Source organism: Giraffa tippelskirchi, chromosome 2 (genome assembly GCF_054371585.1).
Source record: "Giraffa tippelskirchi isolate mGirTip1 chromosome 2, T2T-mGirTip1v1.2.pri, whole genome shotgun sequence".
In the NCBI taxonomy this organism is placed as follows: Eukaryota; Metazoa; Chordata; class Mammalia; order Artiodactyla; family Giraffidae; genus Giraffa; species Giraffa tippelskirchi.
Window position 1 is genome coordinate 91,968,582 of NC_137276.1, and position 23,000 is coordinate 91,991,581.

Here is a 23,000-nt window from a genome sequence, read left to right on the forward strand (position 1 = left end):
TACAGGTTCTGATTCAGTAGCTCTCGTATGAGCAGCTCTTGATGTTCTGCATTTCTAACAAGCTCCCAAGTGATCACACTTTGAGTAGTTATTCCCCATAACTTTTTATTTAGTAGCTATGGATTGGAGCCTATAGTGAAAATGCCCTTGTTTGTTAATTTGCCTCATAATCAGGTTTGAATGCCATATTTTCTAATCAGTGCTGTAATTTTATTGATAGTAATAATGCCTAGGGATGTGTTAAGCATATGGGTTGTATTTTCATGTGCAATCTTCCAGGCACAGTTCTTTTAAACTACTTTAAATTTCTTCTCATATCTTTCTTGCTGTTTTCAGTAGGCTCCAGTTGTGCTTTATTAGTACTTCTGGTCTGCCTTCGGCTGAAAACTTGTCAGTAAGACCTTCATTTTTTTATCATATTAAAAATTTCAGCCTCTCCCCACACTGCTGATCGCCCTTATCTGCTTTATTTTCCTCTGTGCTCTTTACCTTCAAGCATGCTATTTTTTCCCCTCATTTTGTTTCCTGTATGTCTCCCTCAACTCTAGTACCTAAATCAATAAATGGCACGTAAATGAAATTCAGTAAATATTTGTTGAAAGAATAAAGGAAATATCTCTATAATAAAGTAGTCTTTGTTTAAAGGCTTGAGCATTTTACAGTGTGTAAATACAAGAACTCTTTAGTATATGGACCTTGGAAGCTTCGTGCCCTTTTGTACTTATTTCTATAAGCTATGGTCTAAAGATGGGTGACTATCATATGAGTAAACTGCTGCCATTTTTCCTATTAGGTAAGAATTCAGTTTTTGAAAAAAATATTAGGTTGGTGCAAAAGTAATTACGGTTTCAGAATGAATTTAAATCATTATAACTAGCCTCAAACACATTTTTATTAATCAAAATAGGAACGATTACAGTCAACACATTTTTGCCAACAAGAAATAAGTTTGTTTATTCCTGTAGCATAAAAATCTGTGCTTTAAGATTCAACGAACTCTTGGAAAGCATTTTCTGCATCCTGCTGGTTGTGGAAGCATTTTCCTTGCAAAAAGTTGTTGAGATGCTTGAAGATGTTGGTGAGAGGTCAGGTGAATGTGGCAGACGAGGCAAAACTTTGTAGCCCAATTCATTCAACTTTTAAAGTGTTGGTTTTGTGACATGGGGTCAGGCATTGTCATGGAGGAAAACTGGGCCCTTTCTGTTGACCAGTGCTAGCTATAGACATTGCAGTTTTCAGTGCATCTCATCAGTTTGCTAAGCATACTTCTCAGATATAATGGTTTTGCCAGAATTCAGAAAGCTGTAGTGGATCAAACGGGCAGCAGACCACCAAACAGTGACCATGATCCTTTTTTTGGTGCAAGTTTGGCTTTGGGAAGTGCTTTGGAGCTTCTTGGTCCAAACACTGAGCTGGTCATCGTCAGTTGTAGTATAAAATCCACTTTTCGTTGCACATCACAGTCCGATCGAGAAATGGTTCATGATTGTTGCATACAATGAGAGAAGACAACACTTAAAAATGGCAGTTTCTTTGATTTGCAGTCACCTCATGAGGTAAGCACTTGTCGAACTTAATGACCATAGAATGGTCCACACTGAGTTCTTCAGCAACTTTCTCACGTAGTTATAAGAGAATCAGCTTCAGTGATTACTCTCAATTGGTCGTTGTCAACTTCCAATGGCCAGCCACTGTGCTCCTCATCTTCAAGGCACTCATCTCCTTTGCAAGACTTCTTGAACCACCATTGCAGTTATGTTCATTAACAATTCCTGGGCCAAATGTGTTGTTGATGTTGCGAGTTGTCTCTGTTGCTTTACACCCTATTTTAAACTCGAATAAGAAAATCACTGGAATTTCCTGTTTGTCTAACATCATTTCCCTAGTCTAAAGTAAATAAAATAAACAGCAAGTAATAAATCATTAGCAAAAAAACATAAAGCAAGAAATGCACATTAAAATGATGTATAGCATAAAAACATTTAAGAATGTATTCCAATATCAAATGGCAAATTTCAACAATGCAGAAATCGCAATTACGTTTGCACCAATCTAATATTTAATGTGAATGGTAGTAATGGTTTGCAATGAATATAAATTATTCTCATGTTTTTATTAGGGGGAACAGGTAATATTACTTCCATCTTATAGATTAAAGAAAGCTACCTTAAGTGTGAGGTCACAGAATTAAGTGGCAAAGATAGGAGAAAACTCTTCTTCCAGCATTTTTTAGAGAATCAAAAATTTAAACATCGAAGCCAAGTTCCAAAAGCAAGGACTGTTAAATGAATGTCAACTTGATTTTTATAAATAGCCACAAAACTGCAGTATTAACATAGGTCAATACTTTATACCTTTTTTCCTTTACTGTTAATCTTTATTGACCAGTGTATATAATTCTTCTTAGGATTTAAAAGCATCTCAATAGGATAGTATTTACATAAATTTCAAAAATGATAAGTACAATCTTTAGTGTTAGAAGTAAAGTTACTTTAGGAAAGGGTTATAACTTGGAGGCAATACTAGGGTTCCCTTTTTTTAATTTCTTTTTTCAGGGGGTTTTATGTCGTGTTTAGTAGTGCTCTGTTTCTTGAACTGTGTATGGATATGCTCATAGATATGCTCATATTGTAAAAATTCATCAGATTGTATACTTATAAGTTTGCATTTTTCTATATGTCTTATATGTCAACAAAAAAGTTTTACTTTAAAAAGATTCAAGAATTTATTCATCCTCGCTTGCATCTAAAGAAAGTCATATAGTCTTAAAATTACTCATTTCTTTTGGCTTTTAAAAATTTAGGCATGTGCAAATACTAGATAATAATTTTTAATTTTAATATTTTAAAAATATTTTTAAAATTTTCTTTCCTCAGCAAAGAAAGAATAATAAGAAAGTTCGAGTGACAGTGAAGCCCCATTTGCTATACAGAGTAAGTTTCCTGTCAGAGAATTCAAAGTTGTTGTTTTGCTTTGAAAGTACAGAAGGAACAAAATGTTTTCAGTATATTAGTAGAAAAAATTTTAAATGAGAGTTGATAATTATATTTACATCTTTCTTTTCAGCCTTTGGAACAGCAGCATGGGGTTATTCCTGATCGGGATGCAGAATTTCGCCTCTTTGACCGTGTTGTAAATGTGAGAGAGAACTTTTCCGTTCCAGTTGGCCTTCGGGGCACCATCATAGGAATTAAAGGGGGTAATAACTCAATACTTGATAAGTCTCCATCTGCATTTCTGTATGTCATATATATATATACTGTATGTCTTATATATAAGCAGAAAGCAACTATAGATAAGGAAAAACACTAAATCCTTTTATGTTTTAGTTAATTTTTTTCCAGCTTTAGTTTTCAGAGGAAATTCTCCTTTTCTGTCTGTGTAATCATCTGGGAAGTGATTAAAATATGTGAAAGTTGGAGAAGGACTGCTGAAAATTTGGTAGTTTATGTGTAACACATTAAAATTATCTAAAAGCTTGGTGAGAATACATATATGTGTTTTCATGAAACTAAGAGAAACATTTTGTTGGGTTTCATCTAACCTTGTCCAGGGCTTTGCCTTAATTGTCCTTGTAATCACTTGATTTCTGCAGAGAAATAAACAAACATGATATATGAGCTTATTTACAGTTAAGAGATTTGCATGTTAATTTGAATTTTATGAATACAACTAGATTGTGTATATAAAATAAATCAATCCATTGCAACAGTGTACATATAGTTAACACTATAGTACTGTACACTTAAAAACGGTTACAGTGATAAATTTTATGTTGTGTTTTTTACCCAAAAAAAGAGGAAAAATGAGTATGGAAAGAAAAGGGAAGAATTAGCTAAGAATCTAAAAATTCTTCAAAGGGATGCCTGGAGTGAGAAGCTTTGCAATATAGATTCTAAAACTAATCAACCCAACACAAAGGAACACGTCGGGTACCTAGAGGCTAGGGCGCCGGCAGCACTGTCCTTCCATATCCCAGGCACTCAATCTTGGTCTCACTGTCCAGAAAGATGGAAGAGCAGACAGGCCATGAGCCTAAGAGAACTGCTTATTTATTGGCAACAGTGTGCTGGGCACTTTTACATTTAACCCTCCCATCCACCTGAGAAGTAGATATTATTTCTTCTTTTATTATAATTTTATTTATTTATTTACTTATTTTTGGCTGTGCTGGGTCCTTGTTGCTATGTGGGCTTTTCTCTAGTTGTGGCAAGTGGAGGCTACTCTCTGGTTGTGGTGTGTGGGCTTCTCATTGTGGTGGCTTTTCTTGCTGTGGAGCACCAGCTCTAGGTACTTGGGCTTCAGTAGTTGCAGCACATGGGCTCAGAAGTTGTGGCTCTCCAGCTCTAGAGCACAGGCTCAATAGTTGTGCATGGCTTAGTTGCTCTCAGGCATGTGGGATCTTCCTGGATCAGGGATCAAACCCATGTCTTCTGTATTGGCAGATGAATTCTTTACCACTGAGCCACTAGGGAAGTCCTGATATTATTTCATCCAAGAGTGACTTGATTTAAGTGACTTGCCCAAGTTTACACAAATAAGTGACAGAGCTGGGATTTGAACTCTTTCCCCTGATTCTTTCCTAACTTTGAGTGCTGGTTCTCCATATTTTGCACATCTTGGGGTCTACTTCTAAAAGAGAATTTTCTTCCCCGATTCTTCTTTGAATGTTTTGGATGTGGTTTTGGTGCTTAAAACGAAGGCAAGAAAGTCAAGTAGGTTAACAAACCCAGGCTAAGGATGGTAAGGGTCACATGCGTGTCATGAAGCAACCCTCCTGCTGCTGTCTGCCCGGCCTCATGCATTGGCACTTCAAATTCTGAGCTTAGTGGAGTCTACTCTGATTAGGTTGTCCTGAAAAGGCCTTAGTACTGATAACAGAAGTTTCCTTTCTTCTGAGAACCCCCGTCAGTAGTAGTGACTGGTTGAAATTTTATCTAGAGAAGAATTTTAAAGCTATATCTACACTGAGTGGAAAAAGCTTTGTCATTTATTAAGCATATATCCCATGGACATGGAATGTAAAAGGGAATATTTGTCTTACTGCCTTCACCTGATGCCTCATCTCCCCTTTTGTTCACTAAAGCGGGTGAACAATCCTTTGGTCAGTAATGTTTTCCGTAAGTGGCTCCTCCCTCAGACAAGAAAAGGAACCTAAAAAGTGGATCTTAAACCTTCACAGAAGAGACTCTTGCCTCTCATTGAGCCCCACTTTCTTGGTTTAAGATTTTAGGTTAAAGTATCAGATGAAAGATAAAGCCGCTGGGAGAGAATGAGTAAGCTCTGCAGGCCTGGTTCCAATTGCACAATGAAAGACTGAGAATGAGGGAAATATCCCCCAGCCCTTACCATGGGTTAACACAGTATCAGATATGGTATTAGTCAGGGTTCTCCGGAGAAACAGAACCAAGGGAATGGAAAAGGTGGGGGTGGAGGTGGGGCGAGAGAGAGATTCCATTCTGAAGTTATGTGATAGACTCGCTGATTAATTTGGGCTTAGAATTCAAATGTTATTATAGCTAATTATTTCACTTTACCTTGGCACTTGGGTAAATTTAAACTTTCCAGTTCTATCCTATCATCCTCTCTGCCAAATTTATTCTTCTCTGCTCCTCTTTAAGGTTTATTGTACCATAGTCTTTCTCACATGTCTCATGTCTCAATCATGACATCCATTATCTACCAAGTCATCTCCTGCCAGAACCTTGGAGTCGTCTTTGCTGTCTCCAATCTTTTTGTCTATACAGGTCACAAACTCCTGCCAATTCTATCTAGTAATATATCCTTTCTCTCCATTCTCTTTCCCTCATTACTGCCATGCCTTCAAATCTTCGTTTCCTTTGTCTGACTGTAAAACCTTCTAAACTACAAATTCCAGAGTTATTTCTTTTATTAACTCTCTTTTTGCAAATAATTTCCAACAGATAAAAAACAGATAAAAATATAATTAATTCTCACGGCATCTAATTTAAAATAGTATTATTTTACTTTAAGTTAATACCAGTAAGGGAATCTGTGAGCTTATCTTTTCATTTGCATCTGTATTGATAGTTGCAATGCTAATACTCCAAAAACTCACATTCTGTTTTTTTTAATCATATGATTTTTCAATCTCTCTTTATTTAAACAGCTAATAGAGAAGCTGATGTACTATTTGAAGTATTATTTGATGAAGAATTTCCTGGAGGCTTAACAATAAGGTTTGTATTTCCAGATGATAATTACTCTTTGTAAATATGTCCATATGGCCAGTGACTTTATATTATTTGCTTATTTGTCCACAATTTCAGTTCCTAGTATGTATGAAACATCATACTTGTTACTAGGGTTGTAACAGTGAATAAGACAGACATGGTTTCTACCCTCACAGAGCTTTCACTTAAAGTATAAGGGAACTAACTTACTAAAAATAATAGTTTTTTAATTAAAATGTGACAAGTGCTAGGAAGAAGTATTAATAGTTCAGGTGTCTATAATAGAGTGTGATCTGTTCTGAGAGTTCTAGAAAGGCTTTCTGGAAGTGATGTATAAAATGGGACATGAAGACTAGGTAACTGAAAGAATAGTAACAGGTGGTCAGAAAAAGAATAGCCTATGCAGCAGAGGACATTTTCACTCATTTAAAAGACTAAAAGAATGCAGGTGTGTCAACCTCAGCAACTATGTAAGATTAGAGTAAGGGAAAAGAACAAGCACCACACTGTGCAGGAACTGGTAACCTGCTTTCAGGACATGCTAAGGATTGTGGTATCTTGGTCTTTATCCTTAAAGCAGTGTGAAGTTATCAAAATCAGAGATTTGACATGATCATATTGCATTTTTTTAATGGTTAAATAACTTGAGTAATAGAAACATTCTTTGAATTGAGAGACATGATAACTCTTTGTCATTTGTTTTAGTGAAATTGTAGACGCTCAGGCTAGGTTGGAATGGTTTGAGGAGTGAACAGCAAGTGGAGTAAAGGAGACAAGAAACAGCTGACCCTTGAGAAGTTCGACCTTGAAGGGGAGAAAAGATAACTGGCAGTTAGGATAACTGGCAAAGGAGAAAATGAAAGATATACCCATTTGAATGCAGAGTTCCAAAGAATAACAAGGAGAGATAAGAAAGACTTCCTCAGTGATCACTGCAAAGAAACAGAGGAAAACAATAGAATGGGAAAAACTAGAGATCTCTTCAAGAAAATTAGAGATGCCAAGGGAACATTTCATGCAAAGATGAGCTCAATAAAGGACAGAAATGGTAGGGACCTAACAGAAGCAGAAGATATTAAGAAGAGGTGGCAAATAAGTGAGAGCAATCTCACTGCTGGGCATACACACCAAGGAAACCAGAATTGAAAGAGACACATGTACCCCAGTGTTCATCACAGCATTGTTTACAATAGCCAGGACATGGAAGCAACCTAGATGTCCATTGGCAGACGAATGGATAAGAAAGCTGAGGTACATATACACAATGGAATGTTAGTCAGCCTTTAAAAAGAATGCATTTGAATCAGTCCTAATGATGTGGATGAATCTGGAGCCTATTATACAGAGTGAAGTAAGTCAGAAAGAAAAACACCAATACACCAATATAGTATACTAACGCATATATATGGAATTTAGGAAGATGGTAATGATGACACTATATGCGAGACAGCAAAAGAGACACAGATGTCAAGAACATTCTTTTAGACTCTGGGAGAAGGCAAGAGTCAAATGATTTGAGAGGGTAGCGTTGAAGCATGTATTTTCTCATATGTGAAGCGGATCGCCAGTCCAGGTTTGATGCATGAGACAAGGTGCTCAGGGCTGGTGCACTGGGATGACCCTGGGGGATGGGATGGGGAGGGGAGGGGGGGGTACTGGATCGGGAACACATGTGCACCCATGGCTGATTCATGTCGATGTATGGCAAAAACCACTACAATATTGTAAAGTAATTAGCCTCCAATTAAAATAAATAACGGAGAAGGCAGTGGCACCCCATTCCAGTACTCTTTTGCCTGCAAAATCCCATGGACGGAGGAGCCTGGCAGGCTTCAGTCCATGGGATCGCTAAGAATCAGACACGACTGAGCGACTTCACTTTCACTTTTCACTTTCATACATTGGAGAAGGAAATGGCAACCCACTCCAGTGTTCTTGCCTGGAGAATCTCAAGGATGGGGGAGCCTGGTGGGCTGCCGTCTGTGGGGTCGCACAGAGTCAGACACGATTGAAGTGACTTAGCAGCAGCAGCAAAATAAATAAATAAATTAATAATAAAAAAAAAAAGGTGGCAAGAATACACAGAAGAACTATACAAAAAAGATCTTCATGACCCAGATAATCACGATGGTGTGATCACTCACCTAGAGCCAGACATCCTGGAATGTGAAGTCAAGTGGGCCTTAGGAAGCATCACTACAAACAAAGCTAGTGGAGGTGATGAAATTCCAGTTGAGCTATTTCAAATCCTAAAAGATGATGATGTAAAGGTGCCGCACTCAGTATGCCAGCAAATTTGGAAAACTCAGCAGTGGCCACAGGACTGGAAAAGGTCAGTTTTCATTCCAATCCCAAAGAAGGGCAATGCCAAAGAATGCTCAAACCTTGGCACAATTGCACTCATCTCACATGCTGGCAAAGTAATGCTCAAAATTCTTCAAGCTGGGCTTCAACAGTATGTGAACCATGAACTTCCAGATGTTCAAGCTGGTTTTAGAAAAGGCAGAGGAACCAGAGATCAAATTGCCAACATCCACTGGGTCATTGGAAAAGCAAGAGAGTTCCAGAAAAACGTCTATTTCTGCTCTATTGACTATGCCAAAGCCTTTGACTATGTGGATCACCACAAACTGTGGAAAATTCTGAAAGAGATGGGAATACCAGACCACCTGACCTGCCTCTTGAGAAATCTGTATGCAGGCCAGGAAGCAACAGTTAGAACCAGACATGGAACAACAGACTGGTTCCAAATTGGGAAAGAAGTATGACAAGGCTGTATATTGTCACTGTGCTTATTTAACTTCTATGCAGAGTACATCATGAGAAACGCTGGTCTGGGTGAAGCACAAGCTGGAATCAAGATTGCCGGGAGAAATATCAATAACCTCAGATATGCAGATGACACCACACTTATGGCAGAAAGCGTAGAAGAACTAAAGAGCCTCTTGATGAAAGTGAAAGAAGAGAGTGAAAAAGTTGGCTTAAAGCTCAACATTCAGAAAACTAAGATCATGGCATCTGGTCCCATCACTTCATGCAAATAGATGGGGAAACAATGGAAACAGTGAGAGACTTTATTTTGGGGGGCTCCAAGATCACTGCAGATGGTGATTGCAGCCATGAAATTAAAAGACATTTACTCTTTGGAAGAAAAGTTATGACCAACCTAGACAGTATATTATAAAGTAGAGACATTACTTTGTCAACAAAAGTCCGTCTAGTCAAGGCTACGGTTTTTCCACTAGTCATGTGTGGATGTGAGAGTTGGACTATAAAGAAAGCTGAGCGGCAAAGAATTGATGCTTTTGAACTGTGATGTTGGAGAAGACTCTTGAGAGTCCCTTGGACTGCAAGAAGATCCAACCAGTCCATCCTAACGGAAATCAGTCCTGAATATTCATTGGAAGGACTGATGTTGAAGCTGAAACTCCAATACTTTGGCCACCAGGTGCGAAGAGCTGACTCATTTGAAAAGACTCTGATGCTGGGAAAGATTGAGGGCAGGAGGAGAAAAGGACGAGATGGTTGGATGGAGGATGAGGTGGTTGGATGGCATCATCAACTCAATGGACATGAGTTTAAGTAAACTCCAGGAGTTGGTGATGGACAGGGAGGCCTGGCATGCTGCAGTCCATGGGGTCACAAAGAGTCAGACACGACTGAGCTATTGAAGTGAACTAGGAGGTTTAAAGCAAGAAGGTTATATTGTTTATTTTTAGCTTACCATGGCGGAGACCTCCTCAAGTCTATTTTGGGCGACCATTAACAGAAAGTTTAAAGTGACAGAAAAAGGATCCTGTTAGAAGGAGAGGCACCATGGAATATTAGAATTGTGAGCTCTGTCACTTAACTTTTGTATTTCCTTGGGTAGGTTAGGTAAAGGCATTCTGACTCTCAATATCCTCATCCATAAGGAAGATGTACACATCATTAGGTGATTGTGAGGATTAAATGAAATCCTTTCCAGTTTTCCTTTCTTTTCTAAACACTAGCTGGAAAACTAAACTGAAGATTGTTTAGTTTCTTTAGTTTCTTTTGTCTTCTGTTTTGATTAGTTGTGATTAAAAGTGAATTACTCTTAATCTGTTTGCATAAAATCACAATCTTCAGTCCTTACAGCAAGTCCTTATAGCACCTTCAGAATGCTATTTTTGTTTTCCAACTGGAATGTGCATGTTACCCAAAGACATTGTCTGTGCCTTTAAATGCAGCAGCAGAGTCTGGATCTCGTGTCTGATTTTGATTTTCATTTGGTTACCAATAACCTTAGCCAAATAAGTTTTGAAATATGTTTTTAAGGTTAACTTCTTTCTCAGGGTTTGTTTTTCTCCTCCTAGGTAGAGACACTGGATTTCTTGATTGATTGAGAGTTATATAAAAGATTGCCTGCCTGCAATATGTTCATTGCATAATGCAGAATCTTATAGTATACTTCTCACAAAAATATTTTCTGGAAATCTTACAAAGATTTCTTATGAAAGAATTCTACTTCCCCATGATCTCATAATATAAGAATATTACATTCTAAAGAAGTGACAGAGTTGAAAGCTTTTGACCACAGAGGGCTTATTTTAATATCTAAACACTTTTATCACGAACAAGAAGAAAAGAAATGACAAATGCTTGTCTCTTAGCCTTCCCACGTCTAGAACTTTAAGATGGGAGGAGGAGGATAAAAAGAGCTGGACTCAACAATTGATCAGAAAATAGAAGTGATCAAAGCTAACATTTTTCCTGTTGCATCAGTAGAGCCACACCAGCTGTACACCAGGTAGCTTCATAACCCAGACTGTATAAACCTCTATTTTTCTTTAAGAAGTTTGAAATTTAATTCATTAGTTAACTAAGCTATTCTGTTGCAAGCCTTCTGAGGACAAACTTAGCTCACACACACACCCCTACACATACAACTACACTTCTAGAACATTTTTCTCCCACTTAATAGTGCTGAATCAGTTCAGTTCAGTTCAGTCGCTCAGTCGTGTCCGACTCTTTGTGACCCCATGAATTGCAGCACGCCAGGCCTCCCTGTCCATCACCAACTCCCGGAGTATACCCAAACCCATGTCCATTGAGTCAGTGATACCATCCAACCATCTCATCCTCTGTAGTCCCCTTCTCCTCCTGCCCCCAATCTTTCCCAGCATTAGGGTCTTTTCCAATGAGTCAACTCTTCGCATGAGGTGGCCAAAGTATTGGAGTTTCAGCTTCAACATCAGTCCTTCCAATGAACACCCAGGACTGATCTCCTTTAGGATGGACTGGTTGGACCTTCTTGCAGTCCAAGGGACTCTCAAGAGTCTTCTCCAACACCACAGTTCAAAAGCATCAATTCTTTGGTGCTCAGCTTTCTTCACTGTCCAGCTCACATCCATACATGACCACTGGAAAAACCATAGCCTTGACTAGACGGACCTTTGTTGGCACAGTAATGTCTCTGCTTTTAAATATGCTATCTAGGTTGGTCATAACCTTCCTTCCAAGGAATAAGCGTCTTTTAATGTCATGGCTGCAATCACCATCAGCAGTGATTTTGGAGCTCCCAAAAATAGAGTCTGACACTGTTTCCACTGTTTCCCCATCTGTTTCCCATGAAGTGATGGGACCACATGCCATGATCTTAGTTTTCTGAATGTTGAGCTTTAAGCCAACTTTTTCACTCTCCTCTTTCACTTTCATCAAGAGGCTCTTTAGTTCTTCTTCGCTTTCTGCCATAAGGGTAGTGTCATCTGCATATCTGAGGTTATTTATATTTCTCCCGGCAATCTTAATTCCAGCTTGTGCTTCCTCCAGCCCAGTGTTTCTCATGATGTACTCTGCATATAAGTTAAATAAGCAGGGCGACAGTATACAGCCTTGACGTACTCCTTTTCCTATTTGGAACCAGTGTGTTGTTCCATGTCCAGTTCTAACTGTTGCTTCCTGACCTGCATACAGGTTTCTCAAGAGACAGATCAGATGGTCTGGTATTCCCATCTCTTTCAGAATTTTCCGCAGTTTATTGTGATCCACACAGTGAAAGCTCTGAGTAGTCTATTCAAAAACTTTCCAGAGATACATCATCTTACAAATTGAGATCTTTCTCTAATTTCAAGTTCTTCTACTGAATCTAAAAGGAATATTCAGGACTTCCATGGTGGTCCAGTGGTCAATGCAGGGGACACAGGTTCAGTCTTTGGTCCAGAAAGTCTCCACATGCAGGAGGGTGGGGAGGTCACTAAGCCTGGGCTCCGCAACTACTGATACCGCCCTAGAGCCCCACAGTGCTGAGAAGCCACCGCCCACCAGAGGGCAGCCCTGCTCGCCACAGCCAGGAAAGCCTTCACACAGCAACTGAGACCCGGTGCAGCCACAGATCAATTAACTGAAAATGAAAATGATATTTAATTAAATTATGAACAGTCCACCCAAAATTATTTGATTCTTCTCCATAGCACATTTAGTTTTAGTTCCCTCTTACCCTGATACAACTTTTTACTTTTAGGTGCTCACCTGGTAGAGGTTATCGATTGCCAACAAGTGCCTTGGTGAACCTTTCTCATGGGAGTCGCTCTGAAACTGGAAATCAGAAGTTGACAGCCATTGTGAAACCACAGCCAGCTGTGAATTACTATAGCTCAAATTCATCAGTTTCATCTGGGCATTTAGGAGGCCTGAACCATTCCCCTCAATCACTTTTTGTTCCTACTCAAGTAAGATTTTTATTTAGATAATGAGCTTGAAAATAACTGTTTTCTCTTTATACGTTTACTTCATGGGTTAACTCTTATGTTTTGAATTATATCACCCAAATGATCTATGTTATCCCCTACGAAATGACATTAATTTGAAAGGTAAAAAGGAGGGGACTATATCATGTTTATCAAAAGCAGTTTTCAAATGCCCACCATATAACTCATGTGTGATTTCCTTTATTTCATCTCCCTGAGGGCAAAACTTGAATTATTTTATGTGAGATACTTAACTTGATTTAATTTCATGGCCTAAAATTTTAACCAAACTTTTAAATCCAAATAATAGGTTTATTATAGACTAATTAGGAAACGGATAAGTAGATGATAACAAAGGAAACAAACAAAAATCCTCTCAAATCTCATAGGTAACTACTGTTTTTTTTGGTGCATATTTATGTTTCAGTTTTCCTTAAGAAGTTTTTTGTACTTCCCCAGGTACCTGCTAGAAATGATGATGAATTTTGTAACATTTGGCAGTCCTTACAGAGTTCCGGAAAGGTTCAACACTTTCAGCCACTCCTACAAGAGAAGGTTAGTATACCTTGCTTAATGGACATTTCATATTTTTTTAATTTATTTTATGTTTCTCTTTTAGGCATGCAGTGATTAGTTTTTCTTCTGAAATCTCATAAAAGAGAAATAACACTTTTGATCTTAAATTTTCATAGTTCTCTTCAGCCACATATGTTTTTGGACCAATGAGTAAGACTATAGAGAATTTTTATTTTAAATCAGTTTTAGATTTTTTTCTAGTTGTTTACAAATCATAATAACTATATTTTAAATTTAATAAAGGCTTTAATGATATGTGTTAACTTATTCACTTTCACTTCAATGTATAGCTTTATGCTGGCAGTTGGTTGTCTTAAATATGAATGAGCAAATTCACATTCCTTGATCAAGATTAAGAAGAGAAAAGAAATTCTGCTAAAAGAGTAGACTCAGGCAACAAACAGAAAGGAAGATGAAAAGGAACAAATTCCTACTACATTTTTTGCTAGTTACCTTCTTCTCAGCTTCAGTCAAAAAAGAATGTCCTCTCAAGTTTATAAACCAGTGGCCTGCACCATGAGGGCCTAATTTATTCTAATACCTCCAGTGATGGAGGCATTATCAGTGCTAGAGAGGGGAAAATAGCAAAGGCAGTGATGGTGAAATTAAAACTGAGAGTGACAACAACATTTTAAGTCAGCTATACTTCAATTTTAAAATAGATAATAACATGGGGGAAAAATATCTAAAATTAAAAAAGAAGCTGAGAGTGACAGTGCACAAGTCACCTCTGCCAGTATGCTATATTTTAAGTTTTCCTTAGATCATTCATAAATGCTTTCTACATAAATGTAACGCATATCCAGATTTTTAAACCCTTTTTTCCTCTGTTTATTTAATACTGCTAACCACTCATTCTTCAAGAGTGCTTTTTTAAATCATTCTTTCATTCATTCAACACATTAATTGCCTATCATGTGCCAGGCATTGTTCTATGCACCAAGAATACAGCTGTAAACAAAACAAAAATCCGAGCTTGCATACAATTAGTATTGTAGGGAGGAAAGGATAATAAATAAGACAAAAAAAAATGGTATTAGATGATAATATAAGTTTGAGAAAAATTGTAGGAAGCAGGATAGGGAATTTAGTGGAGAGGGGAGGCAAGGTTTTATAATTTTAAATGGAATGTTCCAGTAACATTTGGGCAAAGATTTGAATGAAATGAAGAGTAGGATATACCGATATCTGAGGAGAGAGTATTCCAAATGAAGTCAAAGTTCCTACTGAGAGTGGTGATCTCTGACATACACAAGGAAGAAGACCATTTGAGTACAGTGAGTTGTAGGAAATGTAATTAGAGAGGTAACAGATAGATACTAGTAGGTCCTTCTGGATCATTATAAGGACGTTGGCTTTTACTCAGTGAGACAAGGAATCAGTAGAAGGTTTTGCACAGCAGAGTGACATGATTTGACTTATATTTTAATTCCATCACTCTGCCTGCTACCTTGAGAATAGAATGTAGAGGAACCAAGGTAGAAACAGGTTAGTTCAGAAACTACTGAAATCATCAAGATTGAGTTGATATTGACTTGGATCAGGAAAATAGGACCCTGTGAGAAGTAGTCAAATTCTAAACATATTTGGAAGGGATTTCCAGCTGATGATGAAATGGATATGGGGTAAAAGAGAAATAATGTATTAAAGGATATGACTCTTCAGGTCTGAGTAACTAAAATGATAGATGGGCTGTTAACTGAGATGGGAAAGATTGCAGGTCTGGTAGATCTGTGGGGGAAGATCAGGAGTTTAGTTTGGTAAGTTTGAGATGCATGTTAAACATTTAAGAAGAGATATCAGAGTTAGATATCTGAGTGGAGATGTAGAGTTGAACATTTGAGTCTGAAGGTCATAAATGTTGTCCAGGCTGGAGAGATAAATTTGAAATTTGGAAGTCATTTTATGTTTGTGTGTATGTATGTGCAGATATGAATATATGTGCATATATATATTTAAATATACCCAAGATATATATATATATATATATTCTATATCCACTTTCTTGGATATAGATAGAAAAAAAGGTTCAGTAACTTAACCTTAGAGCATTCCATCCTTCAAGAGTTGGAGAGACTAAAAAGAAGACTGAGCAGGAATGGCCCATGAGACAGGAAGGAAACCAGGGAAGGGTGATTTCTACATGCCAAGTGAAGGATAGATGTTAGACTAGAGTAATCAGCTGTGTCAAATGCTGTAGGTGGATCAGTTAAGATGAAAAGCTGAGAATTGACTACATACAAAATTTAACACATGAAGGCCATTGGGAACCTTGACAAGAGCAGTTTCAGTCGAATGATAGGAGTGAAATACTGATAAGAGTGGGTTTAAGAGAGACGAGGAAGAGAGAAATTGGAGGAAGCAAATATAGGTAATTCTTTCAAGGAGTTCTGCTCTAAGAGAAAACATGACCCTGAGTCTCCTCTTTCCCTTCCCTGTGTGTTCGAGTTCTTTGTTAACCTCTGTGCTTTCAACCTTTCACTGGAGACTGTTCCCAAAACACAACAGATTTGTTTTTCCTGTTGCCTCATTGCTTAACAGTGACTCTTCTCTGCTAATTACCACTTGGTCTATGTCTCTGATTCCAACCTTTCAATCAAGATCAACCCAGTATCTCCACTTTCTAGAAGACAGGTACAGATGGATGCTACACCATCACCTCAACTTCAAGATATCTCTAAAACCTCTTCTATCCTTATTTCCAGCATAACCATTTACCTGGGCATATAATCTGAAAAGCATGAATTTAAAAGTTTTTGCTTCTTTCTAATATTTTTTGCATTGAGATCCCAAATCTTTTTGCCTCTTCTCAGTTTTTACAACGGGACCTTAAATTGTGCCCCCATCCCTAAATAAACCTCCTATCTGTGCTTCCTGTTTGTTATGTCTTTCTAGCCCTTCTTATGTAGTACTGCCTACATAATCTTTTCTAAAGATCTTTTTACCTGTGTTGGCCCCATGGCATAATTGAGCCAAGTATCTACTTAATAAGAACTCCTGGGGTTTTTTTATAATTTTTATTTATTTATTTATTTTTTTGGCTGTGTTGGGTCTTCATTCCTTTGTGTGGGCTTTCTCTAGTTGTAGTGAATGGGGGCTATTCTCTAGTTGTGGTGTGCAGGCTTCTCATTGCTGTGGCTTCTCAGGCTCAGTAGTTGTGGCACATGGGCTTAGTTGCTCCACGGCATGTGGAATCTTCCCCAAACCAGGGATCAAACCCGTGACCCCTACGTTGACAGGCAGGTTCCTATCCACTATGCCTGCAGGGAAGTCCAAGACTACTTGTTTTGAATTCCCTTTATACCCTAGGCAGTATAGTGAAGATAAATCTGATATTAGACTCAGAATTAGGAAATCAGGTTTTGTGCCTCGAATTGCACAAATCTAATTTCCCTGGGCTTCTTTGGCCTCAGATATAAAATTAAGGCATTGGACTTAGATGAACTCTGAGGTCTTTTCAAACCCTAAAGCAGTGTTATTCAAATAGTCTAGAATGTATAGGGCTCCCTGTTTAAAACTACTGGAGTTCAGCCTCAACTCAAACTAATATCTAGGTCTTCTATAATCCCACCCTGCATAGTTCTTATATAAAGTATGTCCAACTGTTTGGTAAAATGCTCTCTTCCAGTCAAATTGATCTCCTTACTTTCCCTCTGCCATAACAGATAATTTCCATTTCAGGTTATATGTTTGCATTGTTCCTTCATTCTCTTTCCTCTCTCATACCAAAATGTCTACTGGCATATTAGCACCAATTTTCTTTAGATGGAACTCAACACTTGATATTTTGTATTTCCATAGACTCTTGTGTATGCATCTCCTGTTATTAAGGTGCTATTTCATTATTCGTATCAGCTGAACACTCCCATGTTTTTTCTCCTGTATATTCTAAGAATTATGAGCTGCCACATATAACCCTTATATCCATGAAGCATTAATAAGCAACCTGGTATTCACCTAATAAGCAAATTCTAGAGAACTCAACATGATTTTTTTTTAAGGTATTCAAGCTTCTGGGAAAGGCAAAACTACAGAGACAGTAAAAATATCAGTGGTTGCCAGGGATTATTGGGAAAGGGAGAGATAATAGGTGGAACACAGAAGATTGTTGGAGCAATGAATATATTCTGTATAATGGTAGATACATGTCATTACACATTTGTCCAAACCCACAGAATATATAACGAGAGTGGAACCAATGTAAAATATGGACCTTAAGTAGCAGTTATGTGTCAGTGTAGGTTCATCAGTTGTCACAAATGTACTACTCCAGTGGGAGATGATAATAATGGGGAAGGCTATGCATGAATGGAGGTGGGGGTGGGGGGAATAGGGGAATCTTTGTACCTTCCTCTCAGTATTGTTGTGAACCTGTTGATAAAACTGCTTTTTTAAAAAGTCTTTTAAGAAACATTCAAGTCTTTATTGGCAGAATATAACAATACAACTAATATAAATAGACATGTAGACGTCAAACAGAATAATTCCAAAAACTATACTTAAAAGTGGAATATTTTCTTTCTTATTAAAGTCATGGCACTTTTTCTCTGAAATCATATTGTGAACATGGGTTTTAGAGTTAGGGCTCCGAAGTCAGCTCTCCTGTTGTTAAGTCCTATAACCATTATCATTTTGGAGCCTCAGTTCTGTCATCTGTAACATGGAATCTGAACACACCATAGCATTTTTATGATTGTAGCATTATTATAATGATGTTATGATAATGGATGCAAAGTACATCTTACTATGCCTGGCACATAATAGACACACAATATTTGTTCATACCAATCTATTGATCCTGATGTTTTGATTCCCTGTTTTAGCATCAGAATCCCCCGAAATGAACTACTATGGCCCAAATCCCCACTAGCCATTGTGCTATGCAGATGGAAATCTCTTGGCCCTTTTCTTAGAGCCCTAGATGTTCCTGTGATATGAGTTCACTAGACCTTTCCTTCACACTTTGGTGCATATCACAACTGTTTTGGAGCATGTCCACTGCCAACTAGAGCATGAGATGCCTTTGCTCATACCCAGTGTTCATTCATCTGTGCTCAGAAGAAAATAAATAGGATCCACCAGAAGCAAAATTAATCATTATAGAAAGATTAATTTATATTGAACATCTCCAGCCTCTACTCTGCTTCTGCTTCCCACTTCAGCTATGGCAAGTTATCTCTTTTTGCCTTCACGCCTCTTCTCCCTATCAGAAAGCAAAAAGATCTGATATGATCTTTATATGAAACTTAATCATATGTCATTTTGCTAATTTTGTCCATTCATGTGCTGTCTCAGTTACAGTAGCTTTACAGTCAGTCTTGCTATCTGGTAGTAGTAGTCTTCCAGCACTTGGATACCTTGACAACATAAATATTAATTAATAAAGATCAGGTGCTGGAGGAAGGGATGTGGAAGGACTAATATCCTCAACTTTTATAACATAGGGGCAGGAATAATAAATTTTTAAAAATTCATTAATGGAAATATTTAATGAAGTCAAGAGAATAGTACTTACCCTTAACCTTGAACATGTCCAGTCCTCTCTTCTTAACACCTACTCATTTACCATCTCGCGTACTCTAGAGGTAGGGTTACTTTGAAGCAAATTTAGAAAGATCTTTAGAGGCTGATATTTCTGTTGTGAAGAAACATTCAACTAAAGTTTAATCTTTAGTTTCTGTATTAACTTCAAACAAAATTAAACTTAGGTGGGTGGGGGGTCCAGGAAGGGGAACACATGTAAACCCATGGCTGATTCATGTCAATGTATGGCAAAAACTATTACAATATTGTAAAGTAATTAGCCCCCAACTAAAATAAATAAATTTATAAAAAAAAAAAAAATTAAACTTAATTCTTTCTGTTGAAAGCATTTTTGTAAAGTGATTGTTTTCTATGTATCTTACTATCTAATGCATGGAGAAGTGTCTGGAGTGATGATCATAATGTCAATAATAGTTATTTCAAGGTAGAATTTGAATGGTTTTCTTAAATTCTCTTTACTTTTTTGAATTCCTTAAATCTTTTTCTAGTGAAGTCTATAATTTTTACAAAAAAATAATGAAGTAACTATTAAGCATTGAGGAAGAGAAGTAGTTTTAATATTAAGAGTTTATTTAAATCATTTATAAGAATTTTAACTTTCAGGGTGCAGTTCTACCTCAAGAAATAAGTCAAGTAACTCAACATCATAAAACTGGCTTTAATGACAACAGCGTTAAACAGAGAAAACATGAGCCTCACAGAAAATGTAAGTTATGAGTTAGAAAGTATACATATGGTGCTAAGTACTTCCTTTTATTTCTATAAATTAACATCTTTATTGTTATAATTCACATATCATAAAATTCATCCTTTTATAGTTAAATCAGTGTTTTTTTAGTGTTTTACTAAGTTATACAACCAATGCTAGTATCTAAATTTAGAACATTTTCATCACCCCAAAAAGAAATATCGTACTTATTAGTAGTCATACTCATTAGTCTGTACTTACTAGTAGTCATTCCCCTATCCCTGGCAACTGCTAATTTACTTCCGCCTCTGTGGATTGACCTATTCTGAACATTTCCTGTAAATAGAAACATAAAATATGTGATCTTTGAGACCAACTCCACTCACTCGGCATAATCTTTTCAAGATTCATCCATGTTGTAGCATATATCAGTACTTCATTCCTTTTTAGGACTGAACAATTTTCTGTTATATGAATACAATGTTTTATTTATCCATTCTCCCATTGATGGATATTTGGGTCATTTTCACTTTTGTGTTATAATAAATGATGCTACTGTGGATATTTATGTACAAGTTTTTGTGTGAATACCCTGGTGGCACAGACAGTAAAGCGTCTGCCTACAAGGCAGGAGACCCAAGTTCGATCCCTGGGTCAGGAAGATCCTCTGAAGAAGGAAATGGCAACCCTCTCCAGTACTCTTGCCTGGAAAATCCCATGGATGGAAGAGCCTGGTAGGGTACAGTCCATGGGGTCGCAAAGAGTCGGACAAGACTGAGTGACTTCACTTTTGTGTGAACATATGGTTACAGGTCTCTTGAGTATATATGAAGTAAAGGAATAACTGAGTCTTTTATTTATTTACTGAGTTAACTGAGTTAACTCTATGCCTAACTGTTTGTGGAACTACCACACTGTTCCAAAATGGCTATACCATTTTACATTCCCACCAGCAGTATATGAGGGTCCAATTTCTTCACATCCTCCACAATGCTTGTTATGGAGTGTTGTTATCCAACTTTTTTGTTATAGTCATCCTAGTAAATGTACAGTGGAGTCTTCTTGTGGTTTTCATTTCTAATTCATTAATAACTAATAGTGCTGAACATGTTTTCATGGGCTTATTGGCTATTTATTTATCTTTTTTGGAGAAACATTCAAATCCTTTGCTCATTTTAAAATTAGGTTGTCTTCACTGGAGAAGGAAATGGCAACCCACTCCGGTATTTTTACCTGGATAATTCCATGGTCAGAGAAGCCTGGCGGGCTATAGTCCATGGGATCGCAAAGAGTCAGACATGACGGAGTGACTAAAACACACACCCAGCCCACTTGAATCTGCAGCCTAACCCAGGAGACAGATAAGACACAGAGGGTGGCAGTATGAAGTGTCATTCCAAACCCTACAAGATAGGGGCGAGGTGGGGGAAGTGGACGGAGCCAAGAGACAAGCTTTCAGGGGTCCATGCCTACCTGGAGGGCTTCCCTGAGGAGGAGGCAGGTGCGATGAGGCCAAGAGGGTGTGTGAGTGTTAGCTTGCGGAAAGAGAAGGACAGAGGGTTCTGGGCAGAGGTTAGAGGGCCAGGTGTGCGAGTAGCCACTGGGCCCAGGGTGTGTGTGCAGCACCACACTCCATGCCAGGGCTGTGGTGGGATGCCTCTCCAGATCCTGGGCTTTAGGAAGGTGCTAGTGCTACTGGGGTCCCAGGGACACAGGGCAGGCAGTACAAATTCAAACTTTGGCAGTGACACACCCTGCAAAGCAGATGAGCCCCCAGATACAATGCAGGTGAGAAAAGCCAGACACAGAAGGCCATAGAATGTGTGATTCCATTTCTATGAAACGTCCAGAACAGGAAAATCCACAGAGATAAAGAGTAGATTTGTGGTTGTCAGGGTCTGGGGGAAGATGGAGGGGAGACAGCTAATGTGTGTCTCAGGCCGGAAGGTGTAGGTGTGGATGGAGGCAAGTGTGGGTACCCTGAAAGGGGCGTGCACCCCAGTCAGGCACGCACCCAGCTGGGAAAGTGTGCCAGCCTGTACCCCACTGCTCCTGGTACCCAGCCCCCAGCAGTGGCAGCCCCAGCAAGGGAGTGCCTGCGTCAGGGGCCAAGCCTTGGTGACCTGTGGCCACTCCACCCTGAATTCTGGTAGGAGCAGCAGTATTGGGATGCAGCCTGCCCTCTCCCTGTACCCCTGGGTTTTCAAGAATCCTGACCAAGCCCAGGTTCCTCCATGCTGGGCCTCAGGCTTCTCTTCTGGAAGATGGAACAACAGCATCGTCTTCAGGGGACAGTGGTCAAGTTTAAGGGTGTTTGCACCCAGAGAAGATTGAATCAGCTGAGCTGCCCTTATTGACTCCTCGGAACAGCCATTGGGTTCTGGGTTCCATCAGGAAGACTCAATGCTTTTATTAATGACAGCAGCAGCAGCAATAGTAGTAATAACAATAATGGGAGGACTAGTGTGAGAACATAAGAACCATGACCTTGCACTTTCACATGCTGTGGCAGTTGAGTTCAAAGCCTCGGTCACCTCTCCTAGGAAACTGCACCCCTAAGAAGTCACGTCCATGTGAAATGCCACGCCCCTTATGAGCCTTCAGTTCTTCACCTGCAAAGTGAAAGAGCCAAATACCCGAAGTTTAAATCAAACCGGGTCAGGAACACTGCCTAGAGGGACAAATCAGCTAATCTTACCTTGGTTTGCAGTTTTGGTCCCCAGGGGATTCTCTCTCTCTCTCTCTCTCTCTCTCTCTCTCTCTCTCTCTCTCTTTCTCTTTCTCTTTCTTTTTTTTTTTCTTGGTTTGTTTGCATCCAAGTTAAAAATACATTGCTTGAAAATAAAATTTAAAAAAGTTAGGTTGTCTTTGCGTTCTTGAGTTGTAAGAGTACTTTTAATATTCCATGTCCTATGAAGTACTTTTTATGTTCTGTATACTATATGCTGTTCAGATATTTGATTCGCAGATATATGCTATCATCCTGTGGTTGTCTTTTAACTTTCTTTACAGTGTCCTTAAAGCACAAAAGTTTTTAATTTTGACCAAGTCCAATTTATCTATTTCTACTTTTTTCTTCAGTTGCTTGTACTTTAGGTATCATCTAAGAAACCATTGCCTAATTCAAGGTCACAAAAATTTACACCTGTGTTTTCTTCTAAGCGCATTACAGTTTTAGCTGTAACATTTAGGTCTTTTTTTCCATTTTTGAAAAAGTGCGTATATGGTATGAGTCCATATTCACTCTATAGTTGTCCCAGCACTATTTATTAAAAGACTGTTCTTCGC

The 23,000-nt window shown here is 38.3% G+C and overlaps 1 protein-coding gene across 23 annotated transcripts in view; it reads left to right on the top strand.

Moving 5' to 3' along the window:
- Positions 1–23,000, top strand: part of XRN1 (5'-3' exoribonuclease 1) — a 120,598-nt gene that overhangs the window by 75,509 nt on the left and 22,089 nt on the right. For 19 of the 23 annotated variants that reach the window (XR_014076642.1, XM_081569544.1, XM_081569526.1 and 16 more), the window contains exons 28-33: positions 2,877–2,933; positions 3,067–3,199; positions 6,131–6,200; positions 12,679–12,886; positions 13,364–13,459; positions 19,628–19,730. Coding sequence is in view for 21 of the 23 variants with exons in the window: in XM_081569544.1 (XP_081425670.1) it covers positions 2,877–2,933; positions 3,067–3,199; positions 6,131–6,200; positions 12,679–12,886; positions 13,364–13,459; positions 19,628–19,730 (667 nt within the window). In the remaining 2 variants the exon portion in view is untranslated. Of the gene's footprint in view, positions 1–2,876; positions 2,934–3,066; positions 3,200–6,130; positions 6,201–12,678; positions 12,887–13,363; positions 13,464–19,627; positions 19,731–23,000 lie in introns of all 23 variants that reach the window. The other 4 variants (XR_014076643.1, XM_081569531.1, XM_081569525.1 and 1 more) reach the window with 1 other exon arrangement.